This window comes from Lissotriton helveticus, chromosome 6 (genome assembly GCF_964261635.1).
Source record: "Lissotriton helveticus chromosome 6, aLisHel1.1, whole genome shotgun sequence".
Taxonomy (NCBI): domain Eukaryota; kingdom Metazoa; phylum Chordata; class Amphibia; order Caudata; family Salamandridae; genus Lissotriton; species Lissotriton helveticus.
This window is the reverse complement of record NC_136067.1, coordinates 205,333,217-205,350,430: the sequence shown is the minus strand read 5'-3', so window position 1 is coordinate 205,350,430 and position 17,214 is coordinate 205,333,217. Positions and strand designations below refer to the sequence as shown.

Genomic DNA, 17,214 nt, shown 5'->3' with positions numbered 1-17,214 from the left:
TGGCAGTGATGAACCAGAGGGTGTCTGTGATGATCCAGAGGGTGGCAGTGGTGAACCAGAGGGTGGCAGTGATATACTAGAGAGTGGCAGTGATGAACCGGAGGGTGGCAGTGGTGAACCAGAGGGTGCTGTGATGAACCAGAGGGTGGCAGTCATGAACCAGAGGTTGGCAGTGGTGAACCAGAGGGAGCTGTGATGAACCAGAGGGTGGCAGTGAACCAGAGGGTGACAGTGGTCAACCAGAGGGTGCTGTGATGAACCAGAGGATGGCAGCGATCAACCAGAGGGTGGCAGTCATGAACCGGAGGGTGGCAGTGATGAACCAGAGGGTGGCAGTGATGTACCAGAGGGTGGCAGGGGTGAACCAGAGGGTGGCAGTGGTGAACCGGAGGGTGGCAGTGTTGAACCAGAGGGTGGCAGTGATGAACCAGGGTGTGACAGTGGTGAACCAGAGGGTGCTGTGATGAACCAGATGGTGGCAGGGGTCAACCAGAGGGTGTCAGTGGTGAACCAGAGGGTGGCAGTGGTGAACCAGAGGGTGCTGTGATGAACCAGAGGGTGGCAGTGGTGAACCAGAGGGTGGCAGTGGTGAACCAGAGGGAGGCAGTGATGAACCAGAGGGTGGCAGTGATGAACCAGAGGGTGGCAGGGGTGAACCAGAGGGTGCTGTGATGAACCAGAGGGTGGCAGTGATGAACCAGAGTGTGGCAGTGGTGAACCAGAGGGTGGCAGTGATGAACCAGAGGGTGACTGTGATGATCCAGAGGGTGGCAGTGTTGAACCAGAGGGTGGCAGTGATATACTAGAGGGTGGCAGTGATGAACCAGATGGTGGAAGTGGTGAATCAGAGGGAGCTGTGATGAACCAGAGGGTGGCAGTGAACCAGAGGGTGGCAGTGGTGAACCAGAGGGTGCTGTGATGAACCAGAGGATGGCAGTGATCAACCAGAGGGTGGCAGTCATGAACCAGAGGGTGGCAGTGATGAACCAGAGGGTGGCAGTGATGAACCAGAGGGTGGCAGTGATGATCCAGAGGGTGGCAGTGGTGAACCAGAGGGTGGCAGTAATGAACCAGTGGATGGCAGTGATGAACCTGAGGGTGGCAGTGATGAACCAGAGGGTGGCAGTGGTGAACCAGAGGGTGCTGTGATGAACCGGAGTGTGTCAGTGATGAACCAGAGGGTGACAGTGATGAACCAGAGGGTGGCAGTGGTGAACCAGAGGGTGGCAGTGATGAACCAGAGGGTGACAGTGATGATTCAGAGGGTGGCAGTGGTGAACCAGAGGGTGGCAGTGATAAACCAGATGGTGGCAGTGGTTAACCAGAGGGTGGCAGTGGTGAACCAGAGGGTGCTGTGATGAACCAGAGCGTGGCAGTGATGAACCAGAGGGTGACAGTGATGAACCAGAGGGTGACAGTGGTGAACCAGAGGGTGGCAGTTGTGAACCAGAGGGTGGCAGTGATGAACCAGAGGGTGGCAGTGGTGAACCAGAGGTTGGCAGTGATGAACCAGAGGGTGGCAGTGATGAACCAGAGGGTGGCGCTGCTAAACTGCCCGGGAGCCCTGTGGGTGTGAGCCCCTGCGCTGCTGAGCTGCCCAGGGGTTGTGAGCCCACGCGCTACTGAACTGCCCCGGGGCCCAGTGGGTGTGAGCCCCCGTGCTGCTGAACTGCCCCAGAGCCCTCTCAGTGTGAAAATTGTTCGTGCTCAATTGCCTGGGAGCCCTCTGGGTGTGAGCACACATTGTGCTAAGTGTCCCCCTGCCCCTAGTACTTATATACCCGTACCGCACAGCACCATTATGCTCTTGCACCATGAAGTCTGGTGCCTGGATGCTCCTGATCAGAGTAGGTGGTACCACCGTCTGGTGCAGTCAAAATGTAAAGTCATAACTTTTTACACAGCACCAATAAACACGTGTCCCCCCTGGCACCGGTATGCGCATGTACCAGGCGTGGAGCACCCGCATGCCACTGCACCATACTGCCCAGCGCCAGCATATGCTTGTACGGGGCGGTTTAGTATGAGATGGGACATTGTCCAGCAGCAGCAGCTGCATGCGCCTGAACCCACTGAGCAGGATCTGAATAGCTTTGTACCAACATGCGCAGCAGAGCTATCTTGGACATCTGAAGGATTCTGGGGTCCTGTGCCAAACGTATTTCTGCATCCATGAGTTTCCCGAATGCCATCCCCGTGTAGCTCCTGTGACCAGGAGGCTGCTTTCTCCTCATCTGCTGCTCTGCTCAGTCTCTGACCCTTTATAAACAAGATGCATGTGAACTCGCAAAGAAGCCCCACCCGTTTGGCCCCATCCACCACACACTAGCGGTATGAAACGTCTTCCCGCCCGTCCCCACTATAATGGCAAGCTCACTCAAGGGACCTCGGCGCCTTTTGGCGCTCTGGCAAAGTTACAGGCACACGTGGTCACATATTTGTGCAAATGGCCACGGTCCGCGAATTAGTGCGAAATTGCTAAAACGTCCACGAGTTCGCGAATTTTCCCGCGAACTCGCGGACGTTTTAGCAATTTCGCACTAATTCGCGGACCGCAAATTCGATAATTTCGCCCATACTTAGAACAAATAACTATTTCTGCTCACATCATCTGCGACATTTATGATCACAACTAGAACTGCGTGAAATCAACATGTATGGTGCATTCAAGTGTTCTCATGGAATGGACATGGGGCAGGAATGTGGTGAAGAGACAAACACCCACAAAGTCATTAGTTTCAGATGTGTTTTTATCCAAATAAAGCACTTTATTTTAATTCCATGAAAATGGCAGTTAGGGTGGGCATTGACTGAAGTGTCCCAATATTTTTAGTTTTTGTCGAGGAAGAGATGATTCAATGTCAAATATATGTTTCATTAAAAAAAAGAATATCAAAATTAAATGTTCAAATGTTTCAGACATGCCTGCTTTAGTGGATGGCTCACTTTTTATCTCTTGTGGCCAGAATGAAGGGGGGGATGAAATTCCGAAATGCATACATTTTGTATCGATTCAGCTGGGGATTTTTGTGAATCTAGTAACAGTCATATATAGGCACAAATTATGAGAAGAAGCCTATGATGCTTAGAGGTCTGGCAAAAAACTGTGTAGAAACTGAAACCAAGGAATAATATAGACAAAGAGCTCCAGTCTAATGTGGAAAAAAATGTGGCAGATTAAGTGCCTAAAATCAGGAGATAGTTTCAGACTAAAGTTTTTAGAGAATGCTAATATTTTAACAGATCATACCATTTTTGTTATAGGGCGAAGAATCTGCATTGGCCAAACTCTTGCGAGAATGGAGCTATTTTTGTTTTTTACAAGTCTTCTGCAGAGGTGTACTTTGCGGCTTCCTCCTGGTGTAACTCATATTGATTTGTCTCCTGCAGTTGGATTCACGACACCTCCCAAGCCTTATGAGATCTGTGCACTTCCACGCTGTTAAAATATTCTTAATAGCTTGCCGATGATGAAGAAAAACTATCATACTGTCATGGCTAAAACTATTAACCATTGATGCTGATCTAGTCACTAAATGTGCATGTATGCAATTCTTGGGCTTGACATTTTCATAATATATACCTGTAAATGATAGTGACAGACAACTTTGCACATCTCCTATATATCATTTCTTGAATAAATTAAATAAAATGAATTTGTTTTTTTAAACACTTCAAAGGTATGCCAAATAAAATATTATTTTAATGCAGTTCTGAATATAGTTCATGGACAGTGTGAGGAAGAGGAAGTGTAACTTCCATAGAGAGATGCTGTCCTCTGTGATAAGCCTGGCCAAATATAGAAATTCTCATCCATAAAAATACACATAGATATTCCTTAGTCAAAAGCCCCTACAGTGGCTTAAGTTTTAGGTTATTATGATTCTATAATGTCAGTGCTGGAAGGCTGGTTGTGTCAAAGGGGTTGGTTTTTGTCATTTCAATAGCACACATTTACCCTACCATTCCTGCTGTCATGTGCCTAAGGTAGGGCCGGTAGGAATTAGTGGCATTTTTTCATGTACACTGTCCTTTCCTAAAGTTGCCTTCTCTTTGCCACATCGACTTTTGAAACACATTTGCATTTGTGACCGGTTTCTTGGAAACCCTAAACTTGCTGACACAGAACACTTTGTGAGAACACATAATCTGCAGTGGTGAACCAGAGAGTGCTATGATGAACCAGAAGGTGCAGATGTGAACCAGAGGGTGCTGTGATGAACCAAAGGGTGGCAGTGGTGAAACAGAGGGTGGCAGTGGTGAACAAGAGGGTGCTGTGATGAACCAGAGGGTGGCAGTGATGAACCAGAGGGTGACAGTGATGAACCAGAGGGTGGCAGTGGTGATCCAGAGGGTGGAAGTGATGAACCAGAGGGTGGCAGTGGTGAACCAGAGGGTGGCAGTGGTGAACCAGAGGGTGGCAGTGGTGAACAAGAGGGTGCTGTGATGAACCAGAGGGTGGCAGTGATGAACCAGAGAGTGGCAGTGATGAACCAGAGGGTGGCAGGGGTGAACCGGAGGGTGCTAGTGATGAACCAGAGGGTGGCAGTGATGAACCAGAGGGTGACAGTGGTGAACCAGAGGGTGCTGTGATGAACAAGATGGTGGCAGGGGTCAACCAGAGGGTGTCAGTGCTCAACCAGAGGGTGGCAGTGGTGAACCAGAGGGTGCTGTGATGAACCAGAGGGTGGCAGTGATGAACCAGAGGGTGGCAGTGGTGAACCAGAGGGAGGCAGTGATGAACCAGAGGGTGGCAGTGATGAACCAGAGTGTGGCAGGGGTGAACCAGAGGGTGCTGTGATGAACCAGAAGGGGGCAGTGATGAACCTGAGGGTGGCAGTGGTGAACCAGAGGGTGGCAGTGATGAACCAGAGGGTGTCTGTGATGATCCAGAGGGTGGCAGTGGTGAACCAGAGGGTGGCAGTGATATACTAGAGAGTGGCAGTGATGAACCGGAGGGTGGCAGTGGTGAACCAGAGGGTGCTGTGATGAACCAGAGGGTGGCAGTCATGAACCAGAGGTTGGCAGTGGTGAACCAGAGGGAGCTGTGATGAACCAGAGGGTGGCAGTGAACCAGAGGGTGACAGTGGTCAACCAGAGGGTGCTGTGATGAACCAGAGGATGGCAGCGATCAACCAGAGGGTGGCAGTCATGAACCGGAGGGTGGCAGTGATGAACCAGAGGGTGGCAGTGATGTACCAGAGGGTGGCAGGGGTGAACCAGAGGGTGGCAGTGGTGAACCGGAGGGTGGCAGTGTTGAACCAGAGGGTGGCAGTGATGAACCAGGGTGTGACAGTGGTGAACCAGAGGGTGCTGTGATGAACCAGATGGTGGCAGGGGTCAACCAGAGGGTGTCAGTGGTGAACCAGAGGGTGGCAGTGGTGAACCAGAGGGTGCTGTGATGAACCAGAGGGTGGCAGTGGTGAACCAGAGGGTGGCAGTGGTGAACCAGAGGGAGGCAGTGATGAACCAGAGGGTGGCAGTGATGAACCAGAGGGTGGCAGGGGTGAACCAGAGGGTGCTGTGATGAACCAGAGGGTGGCAGTGATGAACCAGAGTGTGGCAGTGGTGAACCAGAGGGTGGCAGTGATGAACCAGAGGGTGACTGTGATGATCCAGAGGGTGGCAGTGTTGAACCAGAGGGTGGCAGTGATATACTAGAGGGTGGCAGTGATGAACCAGATGGTGGAAGTGGTGAATCAGAGGGAGCTGTGATGAACCAGAGGGTGGCAGTGAACCAGAGGGTGGCAGTGGTGAACCAGAGGGTGCTGTGATGAACCAGAGGATGGCAGTGATCAACCAGAGGGTGGCAGTCATGAACCAGAGGGTGGCAGTGATGAACCAGAGGGTGGCAGTGATGAACCAGAGGGTGGCAGTGATGATCCAGAGGGTGGCAGTGGTGAACCAGAGGGTGGCAGTAATGAACCAGTGGATGGCAGTGATGAACCTGAGGGTGGCAGTGATGAACCAGAGGGTGGCAGTGGTGAACCAGAGGGTGCTGTGATGAACCGGAGTGTGTCAGTGATGAACCAGAGGGTGACAGTGATGAACCAGAGGGTGGCAGTGGTGAACCAGAGGGTGGCAGTGATGAACCAGAGGGTGACAGTGATGATTCAGAGGGTGGCAGTGGTGAACCAGAGGGTGGCAGTGATAAACCAGATGGTGGCAGTGGTTAACCAGAGGGTGGCAGTGGTGAACCAGAGGGTGCTGTGATGAACCAGAGCGTGGCAGTGATGAACCAGAGGGTGACAGTGATGAACCAGAGGGTGACAGTGGTGAACCAGAGGGTGGCAGTTGTGAACCAGAGGGTGGCAGTGATGAACCAGAGGGTGGCAGTGGTGAACCAGAGGTTGGCAGTGATGAACCAGAGGGTGGCAGTGATGAACCAGAGGGTGGCGCTGCTAAACTGCCCGGGAGCCCTGTGGGTGTGAGCCCCTGCGCTGCTGAGCTGCCCAGGGGTTGTGAGCCCACGCGCTACTGAACTGCCCCGGGGCCCAGTGGGTGTGAGCCCCCGTGCTGCTGAACTGCCCCAGAGCCCTCTCAGTGTGAAAATTGTTCGTGCTCAATTGCCTGGGAGCCCTCTGGGTGTGAGCACACATTGTGCTAAGTGTCCCCCTGCCCCCAGTACTTATATACCCGTACCGCACAGCACCATTATGCTCTTGCACCATGAAGTCTGGTGCCTGGATGCTCCTGATCAGAGTAGGTGGTACCACCGTCTGGTGCAGTCAAAATGTAAAGTCATAACTTTTTACACAGCACCAATAAACACGTGTCCCCCCTGGCACCGGTATGCGCATGTACCAGGCGTGGAGCACCCGCATGCCACTGCACCATACTGCCCAGCGCCAGCATATGCTTGTACGGGGCGGTTTAGTATGAGATGGGACATTGTCCAGCAGCAGCAGCTGCATGCGCCTGAACCCACTGAGCAGGATCTGAATAGCTTTGTACCAACATGCGCAGCAGAGCTATCTTGGACATCTGAAGGATTCTGGGGTCCTGTGCCAAACGTATTTCTGCATCCATGAGTTTCCCGAATGCCATCCCCGTGTAGCTCCTGTGACCAGGAGGCTGCTTTCTCCTCATCTGCTGCTCTGCTCAGTCTCTGACCCTTTATAAACAAGATGCATGTGAACTCGCAAAGAAGCCCCACCCGTTTGGCCCCATCCACCACACACTAGCGGTATGAAACGTCTTCCCGCCCGTCCCCACTATAATGGCAAGCTCACTCAAGGGACCTCGGCGCCTTTTGGCGCTCTGGCAAAGTTACAGGCACACGTGGTCACATATTTGTGCAAATGGCCACGGTCCGCGAATTAGTGCGAAATTGCTAAAACGTCCACGAGTTCGCGAATTTTCCCGCGAACTCGCGGACGTTTTAGCAATTTCGCACTAATTCGCGGACCGCAAATTCGATAATTTCGCCCATACTTAGAACAAATAACTATTTCTGCTCACATCATCTGCGACATTTATGATCACAACTAGAACTGCGTGAAATCAACATGTATGGTGCATTCAAGTGTTCTCATGGAATGGACATGGGGCAGGAATGTGGTGAAGAGACAAACACCCACAAAGTCATTAGTTTCAGATGTGTTTTTATCCAAATAAAGCACTTTATTTTAATTCCATGAAAATGGCAGTTAGGGTGGGCATTGACTGAAGTGTCCCAATATTTTTAGTTTTTGTCGAGGAAGAGATGATTCAATGTCAAATATATGTTTCATTAAAAAAAAGAATATCAAAATTAAATGTTCAAATGTTTCAGACATGCCTGCTTTAGTGGATGGCTCACTTTTTATCTCTTGTGGCCAGAATGAAGGGGGGGATGAAATTCCGAAATGCATACATTTTGTATCGATTCAGCTGGGGATTTTTGTGAATCTAGTAACAGTCATATATAGGCACAAATTATGAGAAGAAGCCTATGATGCTTAGAGGTCTGGCAAAAAACTGTGTAGAAACTGAAACCAAGGAATAATATAGACAAAGAGCTCCAGTCTAATGTGGAAAAAAATGTGGCAGATTAAGTGCCTAAAATCAGGAGATAGTTTCAGACTAAAGTTTTTAGAGAATGCTAATATTTTAACAGATCATACCATTTTTGTTATAGGGCGAAGAATCTGCATTGGCCAAACTCTTGCGAGAATGGAGCTATTTTTGTTTTTTACAAGTCTTCTGCAGAGGTGTACTTTGCGGCTTCCTCCTGGTGTAACTCATATTGATTTGTCTCCTGCAGTTGGATTCACGACACCTCCCAAGCCTTATGAGATCTGTGCACTTCCACGCTGTTAAAATATTCTTAATAGCTTGCCGATGATGAAGAAAAACTATCATACTGTCATGGCTAAAACTATTAACCATTGATGCTGATCTAGTCACTAAATGTGCATGTATGCAATTCTTGGGCTTGACATTTTCATAATATATACCTGTAAATGATAGTGACAGACAACTTTGCACATCTCCTATATATCATTTCTTGAATAAATTAAATAAAATGAATTTGTTTTTTTAAACACTTCAAAGGTATGCCAAATAAAATATTATTTTAATGCAGTTCTGAATATAGTTCATGGACAGTGTGAGGAAGAGGAAGTGTAACTTCCATAGAGAGATGCTGTCCTCTGTGATAAGCCTGGCCAAATATAGAAATTCTCATCCATAAAAATACACATAGATATTCCTTAGTCAAAAGCCCCTACAGTGGCTTAAGTTTTAGGTTATTATGATTCTATAATGTCAGTGCTGGAAGGCTGGTTGTGTCAAAGGGGTTGGTTTTTGTCATTTCAATAGCACACATTTACCCTACCATTCCTGCTGTCATGTGCCTAAGGTAGGGCCGGTAGGAATTAGTGGCATTTTTTCATGTACACTGTCCTTTCCTAAAGTTGCCTTCTCTTTGCCACATCGACTTTTGAAACACATTTGCATTTGTGACCGGTTTCTTGGAAACCCTAAACTTGCTGACACAGAACACTTTGTGAGAACACCATCATACTACCTTGGCATTAGGGACAAGGCCCTCATGTGTGACACAAATGTGTTTTAATATTAAGTCAATTTGGCAGCACAGCTATCTGTGGAATGCAAACACTGGCAGCCCAATCACAATCTCGGATAAAGGCAAGGATACAGTTTTGTATACATAAGCTTTTGTTTCCAAACATAATCAGAGGAGTCACTTCTGCTGGATTTGAGGGGTCCCTGAAGGCCAACGTTTTTGGCTGGCAGCTGAACAGCACCTCCGTCAGGGATGTCCAGTTCTTGACCAAGACGAGGTCTGACAATCTTTCCCACCAGCTAATGGGGTTAGAGTATCCATTAGGGGGTTTCTTGGCAAAACATACATCTGCAACCTAGGTTAGGGTTTGGCATCTTAGGAGTATGCTACATAGTCATCTTATTTTATATGTATGTATATATAAGTTGTCTCAACATGATGGTGGAACTATTCGTTGTATTTACTGTTCTGACATCCATTATAGCTTTTGTCTGCTTCTATCTATTAATCATCGCAGACCACATTTTCAGTGCAATAAGCTCTACAGTTCAATAAATATTGGAAACGTCTCTTCAAGTATTCTTAGTATATTTCTCTAAGTGAAAGAAAGCACGAGTGACTAAGAAAAATGTTTGAAGTCTGTCACCATGGTTCCTGAGGGAACAGAGTTGTCATGTGCACATTTTCTGTGCAAGAAGCACTACGGTTCAATAAATATTGGAAACACCTCTTCGTGTATTCTAAGTATATTTCTCTAAGTGAAAGAAAGCATGAGTGACTGAGGAAAAAGTTTGAAGTCTGTCCCCATGGTTCCTGAGGAAACAGAGTTGTCATGTTCAGTGATTGCCAGAACTTTTCACTCCCTGTTCAGGTTTAGGGGGATAAAGGTGACAATGTGAGCTAGCTGGTCCAAGAGGCAACATATCCTGTGGGGGTGCATGGAATCAGTCTGGAACCACCCTAAATTTATGTTGCACGCACACTCACAGTTCATACCGATTGGTGGAAACGACAAAACACTACAAATCAGCTTTTGTGGTGCTGATTTTTATTCCTGTTATTTGACTGTACAGCTTTCATAAATTCCTAAGACAATCAGTCTATTACAGTTATTAACTTGAAACTTTGTCAGTCACATCTTCGCTCAGCCCAGTAGACAACTCATTCTCACAGAACATTGTTGGCTGCTTGAGTGCTTACTTCCTCACCCTCTCAAGGGCTGGCATTAAACTTCGACAGGGATTACTTTACAACTATCAACCTCTCTCTCCACTTTTGCTGACTCCGTCCAGAGTTTCTCGCTCTAATGCAAGATCACAGAGGTTTACAAAGTATAGACACAGTTTTACTATTTATTGTGATTCTAACAGCCATTGGCTAAAATGCCAAATGAGAAAATGCAGGCAAATGACTGAAAAATCACTGCTGGTAAAAAGTGAATAATACTTGGCGCCGACTGACATGTCCAGACTAGGCTCCAGCGCATACAAAACACCGCCGCACGACTCATCCTCGACATCCCTCGCCATAGCCACATAACCACCCACTTGAGAAACCTCCACTGGCTCCCAGTCAACAAAAGAATCACATTCAGACTGCTCACCCACGCACACAAAGCGCTCCACAACATGGGCCCCGACTACCTCAACAGCCGATTCTCGTTCTACACCCCCACCCGCCAGCTCCGCTCCACCAGCCTCACCCTCGCCATCGTCCCACAAATTCGCAGAACCACCTCCGGAGGAAGATCATTCTCCTAACTGGCAGAGAAGACCTGGAACTCCCTCCCCACTCACCTACGACTGACCTAGGACCATCTCAGCTTCAGGAAGCACCTCAAGACCTGGCTCTTCGAGATGTAGCAGCCCCCCCCCCAGCGCCTTGAGACCCTCACGGGTGAGTAGTGCGCTCTATAAATGCTTTGATTGATTGATTGATTGACAAAGCCTTGATAGTGTTCTTACCTCTATGTTGTGGGGTATTTGTGAAGAATCAAGGTGATCCACACTGGAAATGTAGATAGATGGGGAGGTAGGGGTGAAATACCAGTTGACTTTCCTTTAGTTATGTGAGTATGACAGAATTGCATAATGGTCTCCATTTTTTTCTGACTATTTATAAATGGTCTAGCAAATTCTGTTGCTGACTTGGTCTATGATGCACACACACTAGCTGGAAAACTCACAACAACTTTACTATTTGCAGATTATCCTGAATTATTATAAAATACAGAAGTGAGTTTCAATAACTTGTTTGATGGCTTTTCCTTCTTTTTCCAAGATCATAGTTTGATCATTAATAAAAATAAAATATATCACATAGTTTGCCACTTCTACAAATGTTTCAGAGAGAAAATCTAGTGGGCACAATTTCAAAAACTTTCCATTGTTGATTACTTTGTTATTCATTTTAACCATGATATCAAAAGACATGCAACACATTATGGAAGCTCCTTGGGGTTTGCACATAGACTGGGTGCCTAAAAGAGGTGTACCCTGAATATTGGTGGTAGAAGTGCATCATTAAGAGTACCATGGAAGGGCAGTATATCCCCCATTGTATGGTCTGAGTTCTTGGGTTACATAAATATTTGAAACTTGGAAAGTCGAGAAATGTCTCTTGCACTGGTTGGTTGGCATTCAGTCATGTACCACTGTAATACACTTCCATTAGGTCTAGGGTTAGATGACATCATTTGTTGGGCTATTTATTCCCACTTTGTCTCTTTGGCTTTAGACTTAGGGTCTTTATGATCTTAAAGTACATTGCCAGGAATTGACATGATATGATGGGACCACCATTATCATGGACACCTCTTTGTCTAACTATGGATTGTGGTTAGAGAAGGTGGAGTGATTCATGTACAATGGGTGTAAACTCCATGGTCCATATTATAAACAGTCACCTGGGGTCTCAAAGGGCGTATGTGCTATGTTCTACTCCCCCAGGGCACTGTATTCCTACAAAAGGAGACACAGATCATTGTGCACCCTCTTCTGTATCACAGATTGAGCCAGTGCATATAGAGTGCCGGAGCTATCGTCAGGCAGTTCCTGATATGCATGGGGGATGCTAATGAAGGAAGCACTTTGCATCTGCACTTGCACCCTAAAAAGTATGCAAGCCCAGAGGCAAAGAGGCTATGATGGTGGTGCAATGACAGTGCGCCTCAAAGAGATGGTACAGTGCCAGTGCGTCCCCCGAGAGCAGCCTTCTGGATGTCCCCACAGAAAATCTCCCTGCAGGCAGGTGCAGTGACTCACTGAACCTGCCTGCCGGGAGATCTTTGGCTCCACTTTAAAGTGCAGGTGGTTGCCACCTGCACTGTGAAACACAGAGAAGCTTGTGATCAGTTGTTCTGTATTACAATTAATGTGTTGACCCCAAGGCAGACACGAGTTCAACGCTGCTCTGGGGGCAGCACATTGATTGTAATAGGGTGCGCAGTCTCTGTTTGTGCCCAGCACACCTGGTTAACAATGTGCCATTGTACAAATGGGGACATTATGCACATTACAGAATATGGGCCCAAAAGGTTTAACAACTTGATGAAAGTAAGATGCTCCTGCTGATGTTTACGTTTAATATGTCATTACACGTGCATATGGATTTATAATGGTAATTAATGTTTTAAGTAGGCCTCAGTAAGATTTACATTAGGCCAGCATAATTAGCTTTATTTGGGATTTATGCATTACAATTGCTATGGGAAATCCTCATAATTATGATATTACACCACTTCACGCAACCCTATTTGTGGTAAAAATGTACCACAACTGAACTGAATCAACAGAACCCAGACGGCTGGCTGTTCGCAGTGATTTATTTAAATATGTTCTGACTATGAAAATTGAGACAAGGATACATTTAATGCTAAACCATAGTGCGAAATAACAGCTTTAGACTAATTATGGATAATTTTGCTAAATATTTTTTCCAATTGCAAAAAAGCACTCTCCCTAATTTAGGTAGATTGTTCTATAGAGTGCACTCCCTTTGTATTAGGATGCATCGGCTCCCAAAGATAAGACATAAACCTTTTTCCACATTGTCAATGGTGTGATCACATAAGAGTGGTAGTACTGCAAGAGTCAAGAATCTTAACTGCTGTCTTAAGACCTGGTAGAATAAAGCTACACCCTTCTCTTTCTCAATGCTTCACATTGTAATGCTGAGAGGAAAAGGTATCAGTTGCAACTCTCCAGCTCCTGTCTTAGATACTTCAAAGATTCCACTGAACCTGGATCTGCCACTTCCAGTAAATGCCGTTTCAAATTAAATAAGTATTTATGGACATTTTCTAACGGTATTTACGCAAGAAACACATGTTTGTAATGTTTTCAGAAAGCATAGACTTCCTGTAACTTCGCTTTCCCTAAGAGTACACACATAATCGAGCAAAAACCTTCCTTCTTTGGAGGATGCAAAAACTAGTAGCAGAGAATTAAGGTACAGATGTACTATTTAAAGCTCGCAAAATGCTGAGCAAAATTTGCGACCAGTATATTTGTAACCAGTAAATAATTATCTGAACTAACCTATGTACAAATATGTCACTTCACAACATTTGCTACCCAAAAACGTGATGATGGCCTGATAGGGCCAGAAGACAACAATGTAAAACAAATCGGACTGCATTTATAAATAAAATGTTGCTTGTTTGTTTGAGAGTTGACTCTGCAACCTTCTTTTTAAACATTGAAAAAGGAGAAGGGTTCCCAAGGTACCCCTACCCTTTTACGAAGCAGTTACCCCTCTAACCTGGGTGTCAGTAACTCTTCAACGATTTATGACTGCTATTTTGGTCCATTAATACTTATGGACAGGAATCTTTATTTGGAAGGAACATCAAAAACTAGTTTTAGTCCTTAACAAGCTTTAGTTACATATAGGTAAGATGTGTTCCCACTGCAATTATTGACATCTCTTTTACTTAGGTGCTTAGTGATAAATCAAACAATGCTGTTGTTGCTCTAGAGCAGAGGTCTTCAAACTTTTGGATGCCGAGAGCCCCCTGTCAACATTTACAGGCGTAAGGACCCCCTCCTGACAAAAATTTCTAAACCTCTAGGCAGGGCTACTGGAATTATGAGGCAGGTGAGGACTAAATTATGCAACAGGCTTGACTAAATTGTGTGAGTAAATAATTTAAAAAATGTTCTGTGATGCTGCGTATTTTGGAATAGCATTGCTTTATTATTTTGAAATTTTTTAAACACAGTAACACTGAGGAAAGATTTCACCCCATCAGTACCAGTTCATAACCAAAATACAGCAATTAACATCAGAAAGATGTCTAGTCAACCTTTGTGAAGGGCCTCCCACTCCGCAGGAATACGCGCTGCCACATTAGACGCTCACCTGGCCATGGCCGGGAGCAGCAAGGGTCCCTTCAAACCCTGGCGGTCTTGTGCAGAGTTAAGCAATTTACCCATGCCCCTTTCCTCTCACCCATTCCTTCCATCCCTCACTTCTCTCCTCTCCCAACCCCGGATCCCTCTCTCACATTGCAGGCAGATGGTTATTAGCCCCAGGACACCTTTTGGTAACAGTAGCGCACTACAAATGTAAATAATAGGCAGAAGCAGGGGATCCACTAGACCTGAACTTCGGGGGTGGGGGGTTAACACTCCTAGCCAGGGCTGGCCCTAGCACTGGTCGCACACAGTGCAACAGTCTTTCCACCTTCTCCATGAATTCCCTCACTACCACTCACCAACAATACACCTCATCTCTCTATAGCACCTGTCTGACAAAATACTCATAGTTTACTCACACTCAGTTCTGTGATGTGAATGGTACATCTTCTTTGTACCAGGTACTTTAACCTTCTTCATTGGGTGGGGGAAAGAGTGCCCATGTGACTGCACGGTAAGCAATGCAACTGTGTGAGAGTAGGGTAAAAGGAGTGACTACAGGGTGAGTGGGGTGACCATATGAATTTGGGTTTGGCTGTAAGTGTAGAGTGGAACGAATTAGTTCATGGTTAGTGATGGCCCTAGCACTGGTCGCACACGGTGCAACAGTCTTTCCACCTTCTCCATGAATTCCCTCACTACCACTCACCAAAAATGCACCTCATCTCTCTATAGCACCTGTCTGACAAAATACTCATAGTTTACTCACACTCAGTTCTGTGATGTGAATGGTACATCTTCTGTGTACCAGGTACTTCAACCTTCTGCACTGTGTGGGTGACAAGAGTGCCCATGTGACTGCACGGAGAGCAATGCAACAGTGTGAGAGTAGGGTAAATAAAAAGAGTGACTACAGGTTGAGTGAGGTGACCATATGAATTCGGGTTCGGCTGTAAGTGCAGAGTGGGACGAATTAGTGCATGGTTAGTGATGGCCTTGTTTGAGTGAGATACAGATTGAGCAGTGAGGGGGGACAGGTGAGTGAAGTGTCACATGAGTGCAGGATGAGAAGTGTGCTTGTGTGACTGCAGGGTGAGGTACAGAGTGAACAATGCAAGCACATTTTTAGTGCAGAAAGGTCACTGTGAGAGCAGGGTGAGCGGGTGAATGTTGTGAGTGATGGTGATCAGTGTGAGTGCCTTGTGATCACTGTGAGTGCATTGTGATCACTGTGAGTGCAGGGTGTGCGGTGAATGTTGTGAGTGCATTGTGATTTCTGTGAGTGCAGGGTGAGCGGGTGAATGTTGTGAGTGCATTGTGATCAGTGTGAGTGCATTGTGATCACTGTGAGTGCAGGGTGAGCGGGTGAATAATGTGAGTGCATGGTGATTGGTGTGAGTGCATGGTGATCAGTGTGAGCGCACGGTGATCGGTGTGAGTGCATGGTGTGCGGGTGAATAGTGTGAGTGAATGGTGATCAGTGTGAGTGCATTGTGATCAGTGTGAGTGCATTGTGATCGCCGTGAGTGCATGGCGATCGCTGTGAGTGCATGGCAAACAGTGTGAGTGCATTGGGATCGCTATGAGTGCATGGTGATCAGTGTGAGTGCATTGTGATAGCTGCGAGTGCAGGGTGAGCGTGAAAGTGACGGCGAGAATGAGAAGTGAGTTGTCTGAAAGCAGGGTGCATTCCCAGAAACTTGAAGTGTAGGGTTTCAGATATAAGTTAAACTATTGCTATAATGCCATTAATCAGGGATTGATGGTGGAGGAAAAAAATAATGTGCAGATCCTGCAAAAAATTTCCAGTCTTATGATTAGGGTTACCAGCTCATTATTTTGATGGCCCAGAAATAAGAAGTCACCTAAAGCTGTATTTTTAGCACTTATCTGTAAATACTTAGAACAGCAAATATAAATAGAAAGCACTTTTAATTGTGTAACATTTAATTGTGTTCTAGGGCTGCCTCAATGATCCATGACTGAAAATTAAAGAGAACAAAGACAGAAAAGTCACATAACTAATTAATACATACTTTTTTATTTATAACTCTATTTAGTGTCAAGAGCAGGCATTTTTGTTTTGGCAACCCAACTTTATATTCCTTTTCATTAAATGCATTCTCACACTACAGCAGTAAGTGTAAAAATTCAAATGTAAGGAATAGGCAGAGTGGGGGCCCAGGGGGTACTGGAACCATAAAAAACATTAAGCCTCTGTAACCAGTTTACAAAGGCATGTAAATATGCTAATGGTCTTTAAAGACCTGTGAAAAACTAGGGCGTGCAGAGATAAGACTCCAGACACTGCCCAGCCGAGTCCCCAGCAGCTCGAGTTTCACTGCAGCAGCCCGGGCTGAGACACAGGACGGGGTAAGAGGGGGGCTGAAGCCCTGGAGGCCAGGGCAGAAGTGTGACTGTGAATGCGCGACCCCCTTCACATCACTCCACGGCCCCCCTGGGGGTCGCGCCCCACAGTTTGAAGACCCCTGCTCGAGAGATTCAATTTGTTAACTTTACTAGTAGGTACAAAGGAGTCAGGCAGGGAAGAGATTAGGGGACCGATTGCGATGTCGGTTGGTAATCCTCATTAGAGACTTACCGACCAACATGGTAGGTTTACTGTCTGACCACCCAATGTAGGTGGTCGGAGTATAAACCAGACGTCTTTCAGACTGGCTTCCAACGGGCCAGTCTGAAACCTTTCATAATACGTTTCCGTCATCAGCATCAAGATGATGGTCTCCGACAGGCTTTTCATGTCGGGCTTTCCAACGTGAAAAACCTGTCAGAAAGCAACTTTGGGTGTTATAGTTAACTCAGGTAACTAAAATAGCTGAAATTCTC

General features: G+C 46.5%; 1 protein-coding gene across 2 annotated transcripts in view; it reads left to right on the top strand.

The window, feature by feature from the left end:
* LOC144762425 (cytochrome P450 2K1-like) overlaps nucleotides 1-3,490 on the top strand; it is a 242,737-nt gene extending 239,247 nt beyond the window's left edge. For both annotated transcript variants that reach the window (XM_078647605.1, XM_078647604.1), the window contains one exon: nucleotides 3,265-3,490. In XM_078647605.1, coding sequence (XP_078503731.1) covers nucleotides 3,265-3,366 — 102 coding nt within the window. In that variant the 3' untranslated portion in view covers nucleotides 3,367-3,490. The remainder of the gene's footprint in view (nucleotides 1-3,264) is intronic.
* Nucleotides 3,491-17,214: the final 13,724 nt, after the last annotated feature.